A 13,865-nucleotide genomic window follows, 5' to 3' on the forward strand; every position below is an offset into this window, starting at 1 on the left:
CCAAAATGCCCAAGAGAAAACTATTCTGTTCACAGGGAAGAACACATTCAATGCATGGAGGCATGAAACTTGGGTCCAGGGAGTACCTGTTCTGTGTAAGACCCAGCCGGGGTCAAAATTTGCAAATTAACCACAATTTAATTGGCAGAGAAGGACTTGGAGCTTAGATACTCAGTAGCTCTCTCCTAGATAAGCTCAGTAGTCCCGCTCTTGGGATCATAAAAAAAGTCAGATCGGGTGGCAGGCAGTTTGTTGTAAGCCCTTTTGGTCTGTGTTACTGTCAAGAAGGAAGGGTAAGAAGCCAGGGCAGTTCTAACACTATATTCTCTTTATAGTTTGGGGCAGTCTTACAGACTATGTATGAACATATACAGACAGGGTATAATGGAAACAGAAATGCACTCGAAATTGGACTCCTTGCCTTCTAGTCCCATTTTCCACTAGCTGTATGTGATCTCGGGCTAGTTTCTTTACTTCTCTGTGTCTAAGTTTTTTCATCCAAAAAATGAAAATTATGAACACCTTTCCTGATTTTATAAGGATCAGTATAAGAATTATAATGTATATATATACACACATATATACATATTTATATTATATAATATAAATATAATTATATAATTATATAAATATATATTGTATAGAAATATTATAATTATATTACATATTATAAATATATAATATAATATACAAATATACATATTTATATAATATAAATATGAAGTCATTTTATAAATTATTACTATACAAGTGATTAGTTCCATTTGTATAGATAACATTACCCTTCTTAGCCAGCAAAATATAGTAAAATCAGAAATAAGTTTTACTTTGCATCTTATTGAAGATAGGAATTCTTGGTATCCAGATAGCAGGTCCTCTGAAGTCAGCCTTCTCTTACCAAGAGACACCAGCCCTCAGGGCACCTGGGTGGCTCAGTCAGTTAAGCATCTGACTCTTGATTTCAGCTCAGGTCATGACTAAGGGTCTTGAGATCAAGCTCTGCATCTGGCTCCCTGCTCAGCGTGAGTTTTGAGATTCTTTCCCCCTCCGCCATCTCCTGCCTGAACACACTCTCCATCTCTCTCAAATAAATAAATAAATCTTTAAAAAAGAGAGAGACGCCAACCCTCATCTTAAGTGCCAGTAGTCTTCCTGAAAATACACTTTCAATGTCTGTGTAAACAGATCCCTTCTTTCTTATTCATGAGAGTCTTTTAACTAACCTCATCTTTACCTGAGAATGAGTAGAAAATTCATGAACATACATGGGTTCACTGATTTGCTGGTGAAGTACTAGCAAAAAGATAATTGGATCAAAGGAAGAGAAATCACAGTCTAGATATAGACAGTCATTTATTTGACAGCAGAGGCCCTGCAATACTTACTAAATTCCACAAGAGTAAGAAATTATAGTTATTTCACTACTATATGTATCTAGCTCTGAGCCCAGTGCATGACACACAGATCTGATGCTTGGGAAATAATTACCGAATGAATAAATTCAGACCAGCTTTGGGCCCAAACTTTCTTTGCTATCACTGCCATCTCTGAGAGTTTCCTATATTAAGAGTCCTTTCATAACCCATAGGCAGGTACTCTGCTTTGTATATATTATATAATTTTTATGACACTACTTGAACATTTTATCCTTGTTTTTTTAGCCACTACTAGCATTTGATTTATTTCCCTCATTTTTCCTATGCACAATATACATTTCTGAGTATGCTGTTGTATAGACATATACCAGTCTACTTTAATGATCATTTTAGGTTAATTTCATTAGAAATGAAAATGAAGTACACATATAACTATACATAAACCTTTAGTATTTGTTGTATCCTTATGCTGTCCTCCTTTTAGTAAAGAAGACAATGAAACTTGGAAGAGTTTGAATAACTTGTCCAAGGTCACACATTTAATTAAATGATAGAGCTAAGATTAAAACCCAGATCTATGTAACTCCAGATTACTATCCTCTAAAAATGCATATCAAGAACAATAAAGAAGGAACCCCTCTGAATGCTTTGTGGCTATCAGGAAATGCTTCAAAAAGAGGTGACCTCTTTGGGATGCCTGGTTGGCCCAGTTGGTAGAACATGAGACTCTTGATCACAGGGTCATGAGTTCAAGCCCCACATTGGACGTGGAGCTTACTTTAAAAGAAAAAAAAAAGGGTATAAAAAGAGGTGACCTTTGCCTCAATGTCAGTTTTATAACCTTGGGGAAGTTGAGATGAGGGAGTTTGTCTCATACTATACCCACACATGAAAGACTTGACGACTTTTTACAAGTATCAGTTAAAGGTGGATAGGTTCTGTCTGTGTGTTGTGGTACATCTCTACTGAGAAAAACAGCCCCAGAGACATCTGGAATCTGATCTGACACTTGTAGCTGGGCTTGGCGTTTTCATGCTGAGCATAAACAATCTCACAGAACAGCAACATCAGATAAGGCTGCTTTGCAATCACATTGAAGACAGAAAAAAATAAAGTTACTCTGTAATCTTCCCTAGATACAAACCAAAACAAGGTCATTATGAATCACAAAATACCTAGCATCCCCCCATCTTGGCCAAAATGAGTTACTGCAAAATGAGTTACCGCTGCTGCTTTACCAATTACAGCCTTAGCCTTATTCTAGTCTTCCTTCCTTCCTAGATAAGATTCATTAGAACGGGGTGCCTGGGTGGCTCAGTGGGTTAAGCCTCTGCCTTCAGCTCAGGTCATGATCCCAGGGTCCTGGGATCGAGCCCCACATCGGGCTCTCTGCTCAGCAGGGAGCCTGCTTCCCCCTCTCTCTGCCTCTCTGCCTACTTGTGATCTCTCTCTGTCAAATAAATAAATAAAATCTTTAAAAAAAAAAAAAAAGATTCATTAGAACAGCAATACAGAGAGCAAAGCCCCACTTCCTTGAACAACCTCCAAATCCACAAATGAGTTGAGTGCTATATAAGTCCTTTCTGATAGCTTTTTACTAAAATTCCCCATAATTTCCCTTGGTATATATTCTTTCTCATCGTAATGAACAATAAAACCAACTTGTTCAACTACCATTGCTCCCTGGTAGTCTTTGGCTGAAGGTCATTGACAGTACAAAGGAGTGTTCTTGGAGTATCACTCTGGTAAACATGTGAATGTTTTCTTCCCCCATCCCATACACATACACTATGATCTAAATGATTACTAAGAAAGCACATTATGGCTCTGCCCAAAGCCTAGATAGGAAATACAGGGTCAGTTAGTGTTCCTGGTAGCCTCATGAAAATAGTGCAGATGTTTTCTAGGCAGTCCAGCTGACTTTTGATACTACCATCTCATTCCCATCCTTCTTCCTTTACAGGGCTCTGGCGGAGCAGGAACCCGCTCTACAGTTCAGTGCCACAGTCGGGGTCAATGCCTTTGTCACCACTCATCTCTCCTTCCTGCCCAAGGGAGAACAGCGCCGAACCCGCCCCATAGCCTGTTCCTTCTGCCCTGAGTTCTCCCATCACATTGAGTTTCCATGCAACTTGGTGACTCAGCACTGCAGTGGAGAGGCCTGTTTCCTGGCAGAACTGTTGGAATTTGCAGAGGTCACTTTTGCTGTTTATCATGAAGATACCAAGTCAGGTGAGCACCAAATGACTAACCACAATCAGAATTAAAAGGGGCTCTGTTTTGAATATTATAGCTCTTCCTAGAAAATACATGCTGAAATATTTAGCCTTTGGTCAGTAAAGCACTAAATAATTTTCTCTTTTTTGTTTGATTTGATAGCCAGTGATATAACCAGTATTCAGTCATTCAGAGATTATCTGCTTGGAGTAGTAAAGGTTCCAACAAAAGAGCTGCTGGTCAAGAGATCTGGTAAGGGTGCTGGATAATCACTTTCTAATTCTACCCCTTCTCATTTCCTTCCTACAAGAGATCATCTTGCATGGCTCCCTGTAAGATATGCAGATGAAAACATGACCCCTAACAAATGCTTTGAATTCTTGCAGGTACCTTAGAAGTTTACTGAAAAGTATTTTAAGTCCTTTCCTAATCATTTCGAAAGTTTTCTAACAAAGTAAAGTAACTCAAAGCTTTGTTTGTATTGTTGTCTTACTCCAGGAAAGATGATGGTGATGGTGATATTACAAATAGTAAATATGGTGATACATGTTACATAACATTCTGTGAACTATTTCCTCAGATACTGCGTGAGCCTCATTATAACCCTGCTTGGTGGGAATACAGGGTCTTACTATTTTTATTTTACCGATGAGGAAACTTAGGCTCACAGAATTTAAGTGATTTGCCAAAACCACACAACTAGTGAGTGGTGGTATAGGAAATCAAGTCCAGGTTCACCTATTCTTTTTCACTGTACCTTCTTCTCTCACTGTAGAAGGAATAAAGAATGAGGTAACAACCTAAAAGGGGATAGCCACCAAGGCAGTCTGGAAATAATGGACCTGTTCTACTTAACTGCTAGCTCAGTGACCTTGACCCTTCTGAGCCTCAGTTTTCTTATCTCATGAATGGAGACAGTTAATCCTGACAGGTCTGATGGAGCTGATGAAATCAGATATTTAAAGTATCCAACACATTGCAGGGACTCGATAAATGTCAGCTTTCCTTTTCTTGCCCATCATCCTCCCTAGAATTGTGTATTCTAATATCCAGAATCCTATCATACATCTCCTGAATTTAATTGTGAATTAAAATTTGAGCAGTACTGTCTAACGGGTACTCTGTGTGCCTGTCAGAGAAAAGTCTGTACAACTTGGTATAGAGGGTTTCTCACTTATGTCACTTATTTGTTCAAGGTGGTAGCTATAATAATCCAGGCAGGGTCTCTGAGCTTCTGTTTTCTCATCTGTAAAATAGGGATTATTATCCCAGTTATCAGGAGAAGTAATATATATGTGAATTATTATATATGAAGCCCTAAGAGTATGTCTGACACACAGTGGATACTCAGTGAAGAGTAGCTTTTATTTTTTTGAAATCTAGTGCCTGGTCCTAAGTGGCAGTTCCTTCAGTGGGAGACTTAGGACTAGTCCCTAGATCTCCTGACCCATGCCTTTTCCCCAGTATTTACAGCACTTTTATAACATTTCACTTTTTTTCCCCTAAGTGATATGTATGTGTTTTAATGGGTTCAAGTGGAATGATTTAGGATGTAGGCAAGTTTTGTTTTAGTTCCTCTCAGTGTATTTCTCCTCTTCTCCATCCCTCATGTAGACACAGTACTGAATTATACATTCTTAAATTCAGGAAGGCCTGTAGAAGCCTAATTTCCTCATTTTGCTGATGAAAAAACTGAGGGTTGGAGAAATGAATTGGTACATGGATCATATGAGGCAAGTTGGTTGTTGTTTTTTTTTTTTTTTAACATACAGTGTTGTATCAGTTTCAGGTGTACAGTGTAGTGATTCAGCCACTTAGTACATCACCCCGTGCTCATCACAAGTGCACTCCTTAGTCCCCATCACCTAATTCACCCATCTCTGCACTGGCCTCCCCTCTGGTAACCATCAGTTTGTTCTCTCTAATTAAAAATCTGTTTCTTGATTTGTCTTCTCTCTCTTTATTTCTCCTTTACTCATTTAGTTTTTTAAATTCCACATATGAGTGGTGTCATATGGTATTTGTCTTTCTCTGTCTTTGTTTAGCAGTATACTTTCTAGCTCCATCCCTGTCACTGCAAATGGGAAGATTTTATTCTTTTTATGGCTGAATAATATTCCATTGGGTATATATACCACATTTTTTTTTAAGTTTTTACTTTAGTTATAGTTAACATACAGTATTATATTAGTTTCTGGTATACTATGTAGTAATTGTAGTAATTCAGCAATTCCATACATTATCCTCTGTTCATCATGATAAGTACACTCCTTAATCCCCACCACCTATTTAACCCATCCGCCAAACACCCCTTCCCCTCTGGTAACCATCTCTTTGTTCTGTGTAGTTAAGAGTCTGTTTCTTAGTTTGTCTCTCTTGCTCACTCTCTTTTTCCCCCTTTGCTCATTTGTTTTGTTTCTTAAATTCCACACAGGAGTGAAATCCTTTGGTATTTGCCTTTCTCTGAGTTATTTCACTTAGCCTTATACTTTCTAGCTCTATCCATGTCATTGCAAATGGCAAGATTTCATTATTTTTTGTAGCTGAATAATATTCCTCTGTGTGTGTGTGTGTGTCTCACATCTTTATCCATTCGTTGATAATGTACACAGCATGGGCTGCTTCTGTATCTTGTCTATTGTAAATAGTGCTACTGTAAACAGAGGTGTGGTTATCCCTTTGAACTAGTGATTTTGTATTCTTTGGGTAAATAGCCAGTAATGCGATTCCTCAATCATAGGGTAGTTCTATTTTAAACTTTTGAGGAAGCTCCATATTGTTTTCCACAGTGGCTGCACCAGTTTATATTCCCACCAACAGTGTAAGAGGGTTCCCCTTTCTCCACATCCTCGCCAATACCTGTTGTTACATGTGTTGTTGACTTTAGCCATTCTGACAGGTGTGAGGTGATACTTCATTGTAGTTTTGATTTGTATTTCCCTGATGATAAGTGATGATGAGCATCTTTTCATGTCTGTGTTGGCCATCTGCATGTCTTCTTTGGAGAAATGTGTGTTCATGTCTTCTGTCAATTTTTTAATTGGAGTATTTGTTTTTTGGGTATTGTGTTGTATAAGTTCTGTATATGTTTTGAATACTGACCCCCCTTTTTTTTAAAAAAAGATTTTATTTATTTATTTGACAGACAGAGATTACAAGTAGGCAGAGAGGCAGGCAGAGAGAGAGGAGGAAGCAGGCTCCCTGCCAAGCAGAGAGCCCCATGTGGGGCTCGATCCCAGGACTCTGAGATCATGACCTGAGCCGAAGGCAGAGGCCTTAACCCACTGAGCCACCCAGGTGCCCTGACCCTTTTTTTTTTTTTTTAAAGATTCTATTTAGTTATTTGACAGAGATCACAAGTAGGCAGAAAGGCAGGCAGAGAGAGAGGAGGAGAATCAGGCTCCCTGCTGAGCAGAGAGCCTGATGAAGGGCTCGATCCCAGGACCCCAGGATCATGACCTGAGCCGAAGGCAGAAGCTTTAACCCACTGAGCCATCCAGGCGCCCCTTGAATACTAACCCTTTATCAGATATGTCATTTTGCAAATGTCTTCTTCCATTTAGTAGGTTGCCTTTTAGTTTTGTTGATTGTTTCTTTCACTGTTCTGAAGCTTTTTATTTTGATATAGTTCCAGTAGTTTATTTTTGCTTTTATTTCCCTTGCTTCAGTGGATATACCTAGAAAAAAGTTGCTATAACTGATGTGAAAGAAGTTACTGCCTGTGTTCTCTTCTAGGATTTTTATGGTTTCAGGTCTCGTACTTAGGTCTTTAGTCCATTTTGAATTTATTGTTGTGTATGGTTTAAGAAAGTGTGATCCAATTTCATTCTTTTGCATGTTACCGTCCAGTTTTTCCAACACCATTTGCTGAGTGGTGTCTTTTTCCCATTGGATATTGTTTCCTGCTTTTTCAAAGATTAATTGATGTTATAATTGTGAGTTTATATCTGGGTTTTCTATTTTGTTCTATTGACCTATGTGACTGTTTTTGTGCCAGTACCATACTGTTTTGATTACTACAGCTTCGTAATATAACTTGAGGTCCAGAATTATGCCTCCAACTTTGCCTTTTTCAAGATTTCTTTGGCTGGGCGCCTGGGTGGCTCAGTGGGTTAAGCCGCTGCCTTCGGCTCAGGTCATGATCTCAGGGTCCTGGGATCGAGTCCCGCATCGGGCTCTCTGCTCAGCGGGGAGCCTGCTTCTCTTCCTCTCTCTCTGCCTGCCTCTCTGCCTACTTGTGATCTCTGTCTGTCAAATAAACAAATAAAATCTTTAAAAAAAAAAAAAAAAGATTTCTTTGGCTATTTGGGGTCTTTTTTGGTTCCATACAAATTTTAGGATTGTTTATTCAAGTTCTGTAAAAAAGACTATTGGTATTTTGATAGGGATTGCTTTAAATGTTTAGATCTTTGAGTAGTATAGACATTTTAACATTATTTTTTCAGTCCATGAGCATGGAATGTCTTTCCATATCTTTGTGTTGTCTTCAATTTCTTTCATCAATATTTTATAGTTTTCAGAGTATAAGTCTTTTAACTCTTTAGTTCGGTTTATTCCTAGGTATCTTGTTATTTTGGTGCAGTTACAAATAGGATTATTTCCTTAATTTCACTTTTTGCTGCTTCATTATTGGTGTATTTATTCAACAGGGGCGAATGGGTTGTTCAGTTGGTTAAGCATCCAGTCTTTATCTCAGTCCAGGTCTTGATCCTAGTGTTGTGAGTTCAAGCCCTGCATTGGGCTACTGAAAGGAAGAGAAGGGAGGAAGGAAAGAAGGGAGGGAGGAAAAGAAAGCAAGCAAGCAGGGAGGGAGGGAGGAGAAAGATGTATCAGATTTCTGTATCTTGATTTTGTATCCTACAACTTTACTGAATTTGTTTATCAGTTCTATAAGATTTTTGATGGAATCTTTAGGGTTTTCTATATACAGTATCATATCATCTGCAAATAGTGAAAATTTCACTTCTTCCATACCAATTTGGATGCCTTTTATTTCTTTTGTTGTATGCTTGCCAATTTTATTTATTTTTTTCCAAGAAACCAGCTCCTGGTTTCGTTGGTCTGTTCTATTACATTTTTAGTTTCTTTATCACTTATTTCTGCTCTAATCTTTATTATTTCCTCCCTTCTACTAGTTTCAGGTTTTGTTGTTGTTCTTTTTCTAGGTTAGGTGTAAGGTTAAGTTGTTTGAGATTTTTCTTGCTTCTTGAGGTGGACCTCTGTTGCTATAAACTTCCCTCCTAGAACTTCTTTTGCTGATCCCAAAGATTTTGGACCATTGTATTTTCATTTTCATTTGTTTCCATCTACTTTTGTTTCTTCTTTTATTTCCTAGTTGACCCAGTCATTGTTTAGTAGCATATTATTTAACCTCTGTGTATTTGTGTTCTTCCCAGATTTTTTCTTGTGGTTGACTTCCTAGTTTCATAGCATTGTGGTCAGAAAAGATGCATGGTATGACTTTGATCTTCCTGAATTTGTTGAGGCTTGTTTTCTGGCCTACTATATAATCTGTTCTGAAGAATGTTCTATATGTACTTGAAAAGAATGTGTATTCAGATGTTTTAGGATGGAATGTTCTGAATATATCTGTTAAATCCATCTGTTCCAGTGGGTCATTCAGAGCCATTGTTTCCTTATTGATTTTCTGTTTAGATGATCTACCTCTTGATGTAAGTAGGATGTTAAGGTCTACTAATGTTATTGTATTGTTATCGATTAGTTCCTTTATGTTTGTTTTTAACGGTTTCTTGTATTTGGGTGTTCCTATGTTGGGTACATAAATATTTATAATTGTTATATCTTCTTGTTGGATTGTCCCCTTTGTTAATATACACTGTCCTTCTTTGTCTCTTTTTACAGTTTGTTTTAAAGTCTGTTTTGTCCCATATCAGTTTTGCTACTCTGGCTTCCTTTTGGCATCCATTTGTATGATAGATTTTTCTCCATCCCCTCATTTTCAATCTGCAGGTGTCTTTAAGTTTAAAATGAGTCTCTTGTAAGCAGCATGTAAATGAGTCTTGTTTTTTACCCATTCTCTTACTCAATGTCTTTTGATTGGAGCATTTAGTCAATTTATGATAGATAATATTTATTGTCATTTTATTACTTGTTTTTGGTTGTTTCTGAAAATTTTCTCTGATCCTTTCATGGCCTGCTGATATATTTGGATTTCTTTCTCTTTATACCTTACATATTTATTAGTGGTTTTGATATATGGTTACCATTAGGTTAGCATATAACCTCCCCATTATGTGTTCCAGGTGCTCTTCAGATTGTTCTTCCTAGACTGTACGTTCTCAGGCTGTTTGCGCAGCCCTAATGCCCTCCAGGCTCTATCAGAGCCAAGCATGCTAATTTAAAACTCCAGGCTTTAAGCCCCACTGTTGCAGAAACTCATGAAATTCAGTCCCTCTCACTTTCCAAGCCATTTGCTATGGGAATTTGTTTTCCCGTGAGCTCCTCTGTGTGCTAGTGTGTGTCTTGCCCTTCTCTGTGGCCATGACTCCCTCCCCACTGCAACAGCCACAATCCATTTCTCTCTTTGATGAGTCCTCATCTCAACCTTTAGTTGTGGGGTTTGTTCTGCCAGTTTTCAGGTCAATTTCTGGGGTTCTTGGAATGATTTGATAGTTATCTAGTTAATATTTGTGGGACAAGGTAGAGCCTAGGGTCCTCCTACTCAGCCAGCCTCCATCTTTCAACCCCTCCATTTCACATTTTTTTATCACATCTCTTTTCAAACTCTTCCAAAACCATTACCTCATTTGATGATTATAACAATTTTGTCTGGTGGGCAAGATTAGCACCAGTTTTCCTCTTTGTTAGGTAAGGAAACCAAGGTTGAATGAAATTAATGACTTAACTAGACTGAACTGCTGGTTTGGGCTTGAGCCTAGGAGAGAATTCAGGTCTTCCAATTCCTAGGCTTTGTTCTTCCACCTGATCTCATAGTCTTTCAGTGGTCGGGGAAAACAAACTCCCGTGTTCTGTGGGTATATATATATTTTTTTTAAGACTTTATTTATTTGACAGAGAGAGACCACAAGTAGGCAGAGGCAGGCAGAGAGAGAGAGGGGAAGCACGCTCCCTGCCAAGCAGAGAGCCCAATGCAGGACTCGATCCCAGGACCCTGAGATCGTGACCTGAGCTGAAGGCAGAGTTTTAACCCACTGAGCCACACAGGCACCCCGGGTATATGTTTTCTGTTCTGTCTTTGGCCAGAGTGATGGTGGATCTGGAGTAGGAAGTGGGTAAATCGTTTTATTCTTAAAACACTAATTGAAAGTCTTACTTGTTTTCCATAAGGGATCACAGGATGGTATCCTATCATTTTGCCAGAGGATGGGGCCCTGCCTCATGGTTTGGAGCTCATGCAGAAGATTGTGGGTGGCCTGGAGCTTTCAGTTTCCTTCACGCATCCTGGTGATAGAGAGCGGGTATTGGAAGCTGCTGAGCTATTGGGCTGGAACTTTGAGAATAATCTGAAGAATCTTGTCAAGATGAATGAAGAGGAGCCAGCCACTGTCACCATATCCACCCCAAGGCTCTGGCTGCCCATCCATTGTGTGCTTCTTGCTGGCCAGAACCACATTCATAAGAACACATACTGCTACCTCCGCTATAAGCTGTATGATCATGAGGCCTTCTGGACCCCTCTCAAGAAGCCTAAGGAATCTACAAACAAAAAACAAGTCATGGTTACTTTCAAGGCATCCAGAAGAGCCGAAGTCACTAGGGGCCCATCACTCCTTTGGTATTTCAGGGAAGAGAGGTTAGAGATCCAAGTGTGGCGGGCTTATGGCAATGACAGTGTGGAGAGGCCCCACCAGACGGACAGCTGGATTGGCTCAGCTTATGTGGACCTGGCCAGACTTGGAGAGAGGTCAGCAAGAACATTAACAGTCAGTGGTAAGTGAGGAACCGGCCTCAGCTCTTGTGGTTTCAGCACCTGCCTTGTGACAAGCACTATGTGATAAGCTCCCTCAGACATTATTTTATTTGATCCTCCTAGCAGTGCTAGGAGATAGATATCAGACCTATCTTATAGTCATGTAAATGGAGTCTCAAAGAGGTTAGATTACTACCCAGGCTCACAGCTAGCAAGTGTTTTCTTCTAGTATTGTATGCTGAAAGATTAGTAATAATTTAGTAATGCTTCCTATAACTAAAGAATTTTCAAAAGGAAAGAGCACCACTGGCTGCTTAAAAGAGGGCATTGCCTCATGACAGTATATCTTGGTAGGGTCACCACAGATCTGAGAAGTGGCTCTGAACTTTGTAGCTTTAGAATGCAGTCAAATTTAGCAGATTTTTGCACCTAACGTAGTGCCTAGAATATTGTACTCAATTTGTGTAAAATAAAAATGGGTGAATTGGGGGGGGCACTATCTTTAAACTCATGTATAAGAGCCTCTGTGATAATCTAGAATGCTAGTTTTTAAAATACACTGAAAAACATAGCTGCTGGTGAGACTAGGATATCCTCTCTCTCTGGTCAGCACATCTTGAAATCATAAAGAAAATGTACAAAGTAATAAATTGGTTCACAAGGCAGAAAGGAAAAAGGTAACATTTTGCAAGCGGCATTATGTGCTAGATGCTTTCTTTTAAACTTTTGTTCAGTACTTGATTCATATACTTGGCTCTGGGAATTCAGAGATGAGTAAGAGATAGTCAATGGAAGAATAGAGTAGTAAATAAACAATTACAGTGAACCATAAGAACTATGAAAAGGTATCCTCAGTGGTATTGTGGAGCACAGGGATGCAACATCTCTTTGGTTCAAGGATGACATCTCAGTGGAAATGATCCTTGACCTGAGTTTCAGAGGATTTAGGAATAAGCCATGAAAAGGCAAAGAATGATATTCTAAACAGGAGAACAGCCTGTGAAGGTACAGAGGCATGAGGCAGGTTCATACCTTTTAGGCACTGTAAGTAATTTGGTACTGCTGGATCATAAGATACATAGGATGGAAGATGATAAGGAGATGAAGTTATAAAGGCAGACAAGAGTATGGGACTTCTATCTGGGAGCTATGGAAAGCTATTCTAATGGGGTCTGAATAGAAGAGTGATAGTTTTGCATTTTAGAAGACTCCATCTAGTAACTATAATGCAGAATGAATTGAAGATAACCAGACTAGATTCTTAATAAACATGATATTTATTCATTAGGATATTCCTTGTAAGATTGGTTGTTATTTCCTCCACTATACAACTAAAGAAACTGAGTCACAACCCTGTGTAGCTCTGTTAGCCTTGTGCTCTGACCCTGTTGCACAGATGGCCCAAGCTAAGAAAGAACTAAGTATTTGGGTGATCATCCCAGATTCTCTGGTTCTCTCTGGACCCAGCAGGTGTAATTCTGTCTCCGTTGAACACCTCATTAGATTCCATGTGCCCTATTTTGTCTGGCGAGCCGAGAGTCACTTCAGAGAGCCTGCAGAAAACATCTTTGAAGTAAGCACAGCTCATTTGAACTAAAGTTCATAAAGATGGACTTTTAACTTCATTCTGCTGAAGAAAGTAGGTTTGGAACACTAAATAAAGATTTAAAGATCAGAACTCAAGCAGAAATACTTCTTTTTATTGACTGATACAAAGGAAATATTTAAGTTTTACGATTATGCATTTCTCTCCTACTTCTCCACCTCCCATCACTCTAAGCTCTTTATCTTCTTGTAAATGGGTTTTGTACAAGGTGTGGTATTGGATGTACTGATTGAATGACCCAAGCATCCATTCAGTCATCCACCCAAGCGTCCTTCCAAGTAGCTGTTGAGTTTCTTGAGGATAAGGCTTTAGCTGTGTTGCTTTTGGATGTCTTGCCTCCCATTGGCCTTACTTTCTGCTTGTAATAATGATGATAATAAACACATTGCATCACAAGAAAAGAGGTTACCTAAAAAACTGACAAAGACAGGGAAAGTTGCATGTTACTGCTTCCTGTAAATCAGTTAACTCCATTTTCCTGAATTTAAATGAGCCTAATGAACCAAACTCTGAGATTCTGAAAGAATTCTCAGTGCCTTCTGCTATATAATGAAATCTCATTTTAATATCCAGGAAGCTTGTAAGTTCATATACCTGAGATTAAATCTGCCACTTTGGAGAATTCACCTTGGCAGGTTACCTAACTCCTCAGATCCTGGCACATGAGAAATAGTCAACAAACAGGAATTCCCCTATTTTTCTTTCTTGCCTCCTTTGCTGAAGCCCCCTACTTCATTTCCAGATGATCTTCAGGGCTACTGCCAGACATATTTAG

At 38.9% G+C, this 13,865-nt stretch overlaps 1 protein-coding gene across 10 annotated transcripts in view; it reads left to right on the top strand.

The window, feature by feature from the left end:
• C2CD3 (C2 domain containing 3 centriole elongation regulator) overlaps positions 1–13,865 on the top strand; it is a 143,190-nt gene that overhangs the window by 76,951 nt on the left and 52,374 nt on the right. For all 10 annotated transcript variants that reach the window (XM_032853111.1, XM_032853105.1, XM_032853109.1 and 7 more), the window contains 3 exons: positions 3,340–3,608; positions 3,756–3,845; positions 10,902–11,504. In XM_032853111.1, coding sequence (XP_032709002.1) covers positions 3,340–3,608; positions 3,756–3,845; positions 10,902–11,504 — 962 coding nt within the window. The remainder of the gene's footprint in view (positions 1–3,339; positions 3,609–3,755; positions 3,846–10,901; positions 11,505–13,865) is intronic.

The sequence above is a fragment of the Lontra canadensis genome, unplaced genomic scaffold, assembly GCF_010015895.1.
Source record: "Lontra canadensis isolate GAN:19392208 unplaced genomic scaffold, GSC_riverotter_1.0 scaffold7, whole genome shotgun sequence".
Taxonomy (NCBI): domain Eukaryota; kingdom Metazoa; phylum Chordata; class Mammalia; order Carnivora; family Mustelidae; genus Lontra; species Lontra canadensis.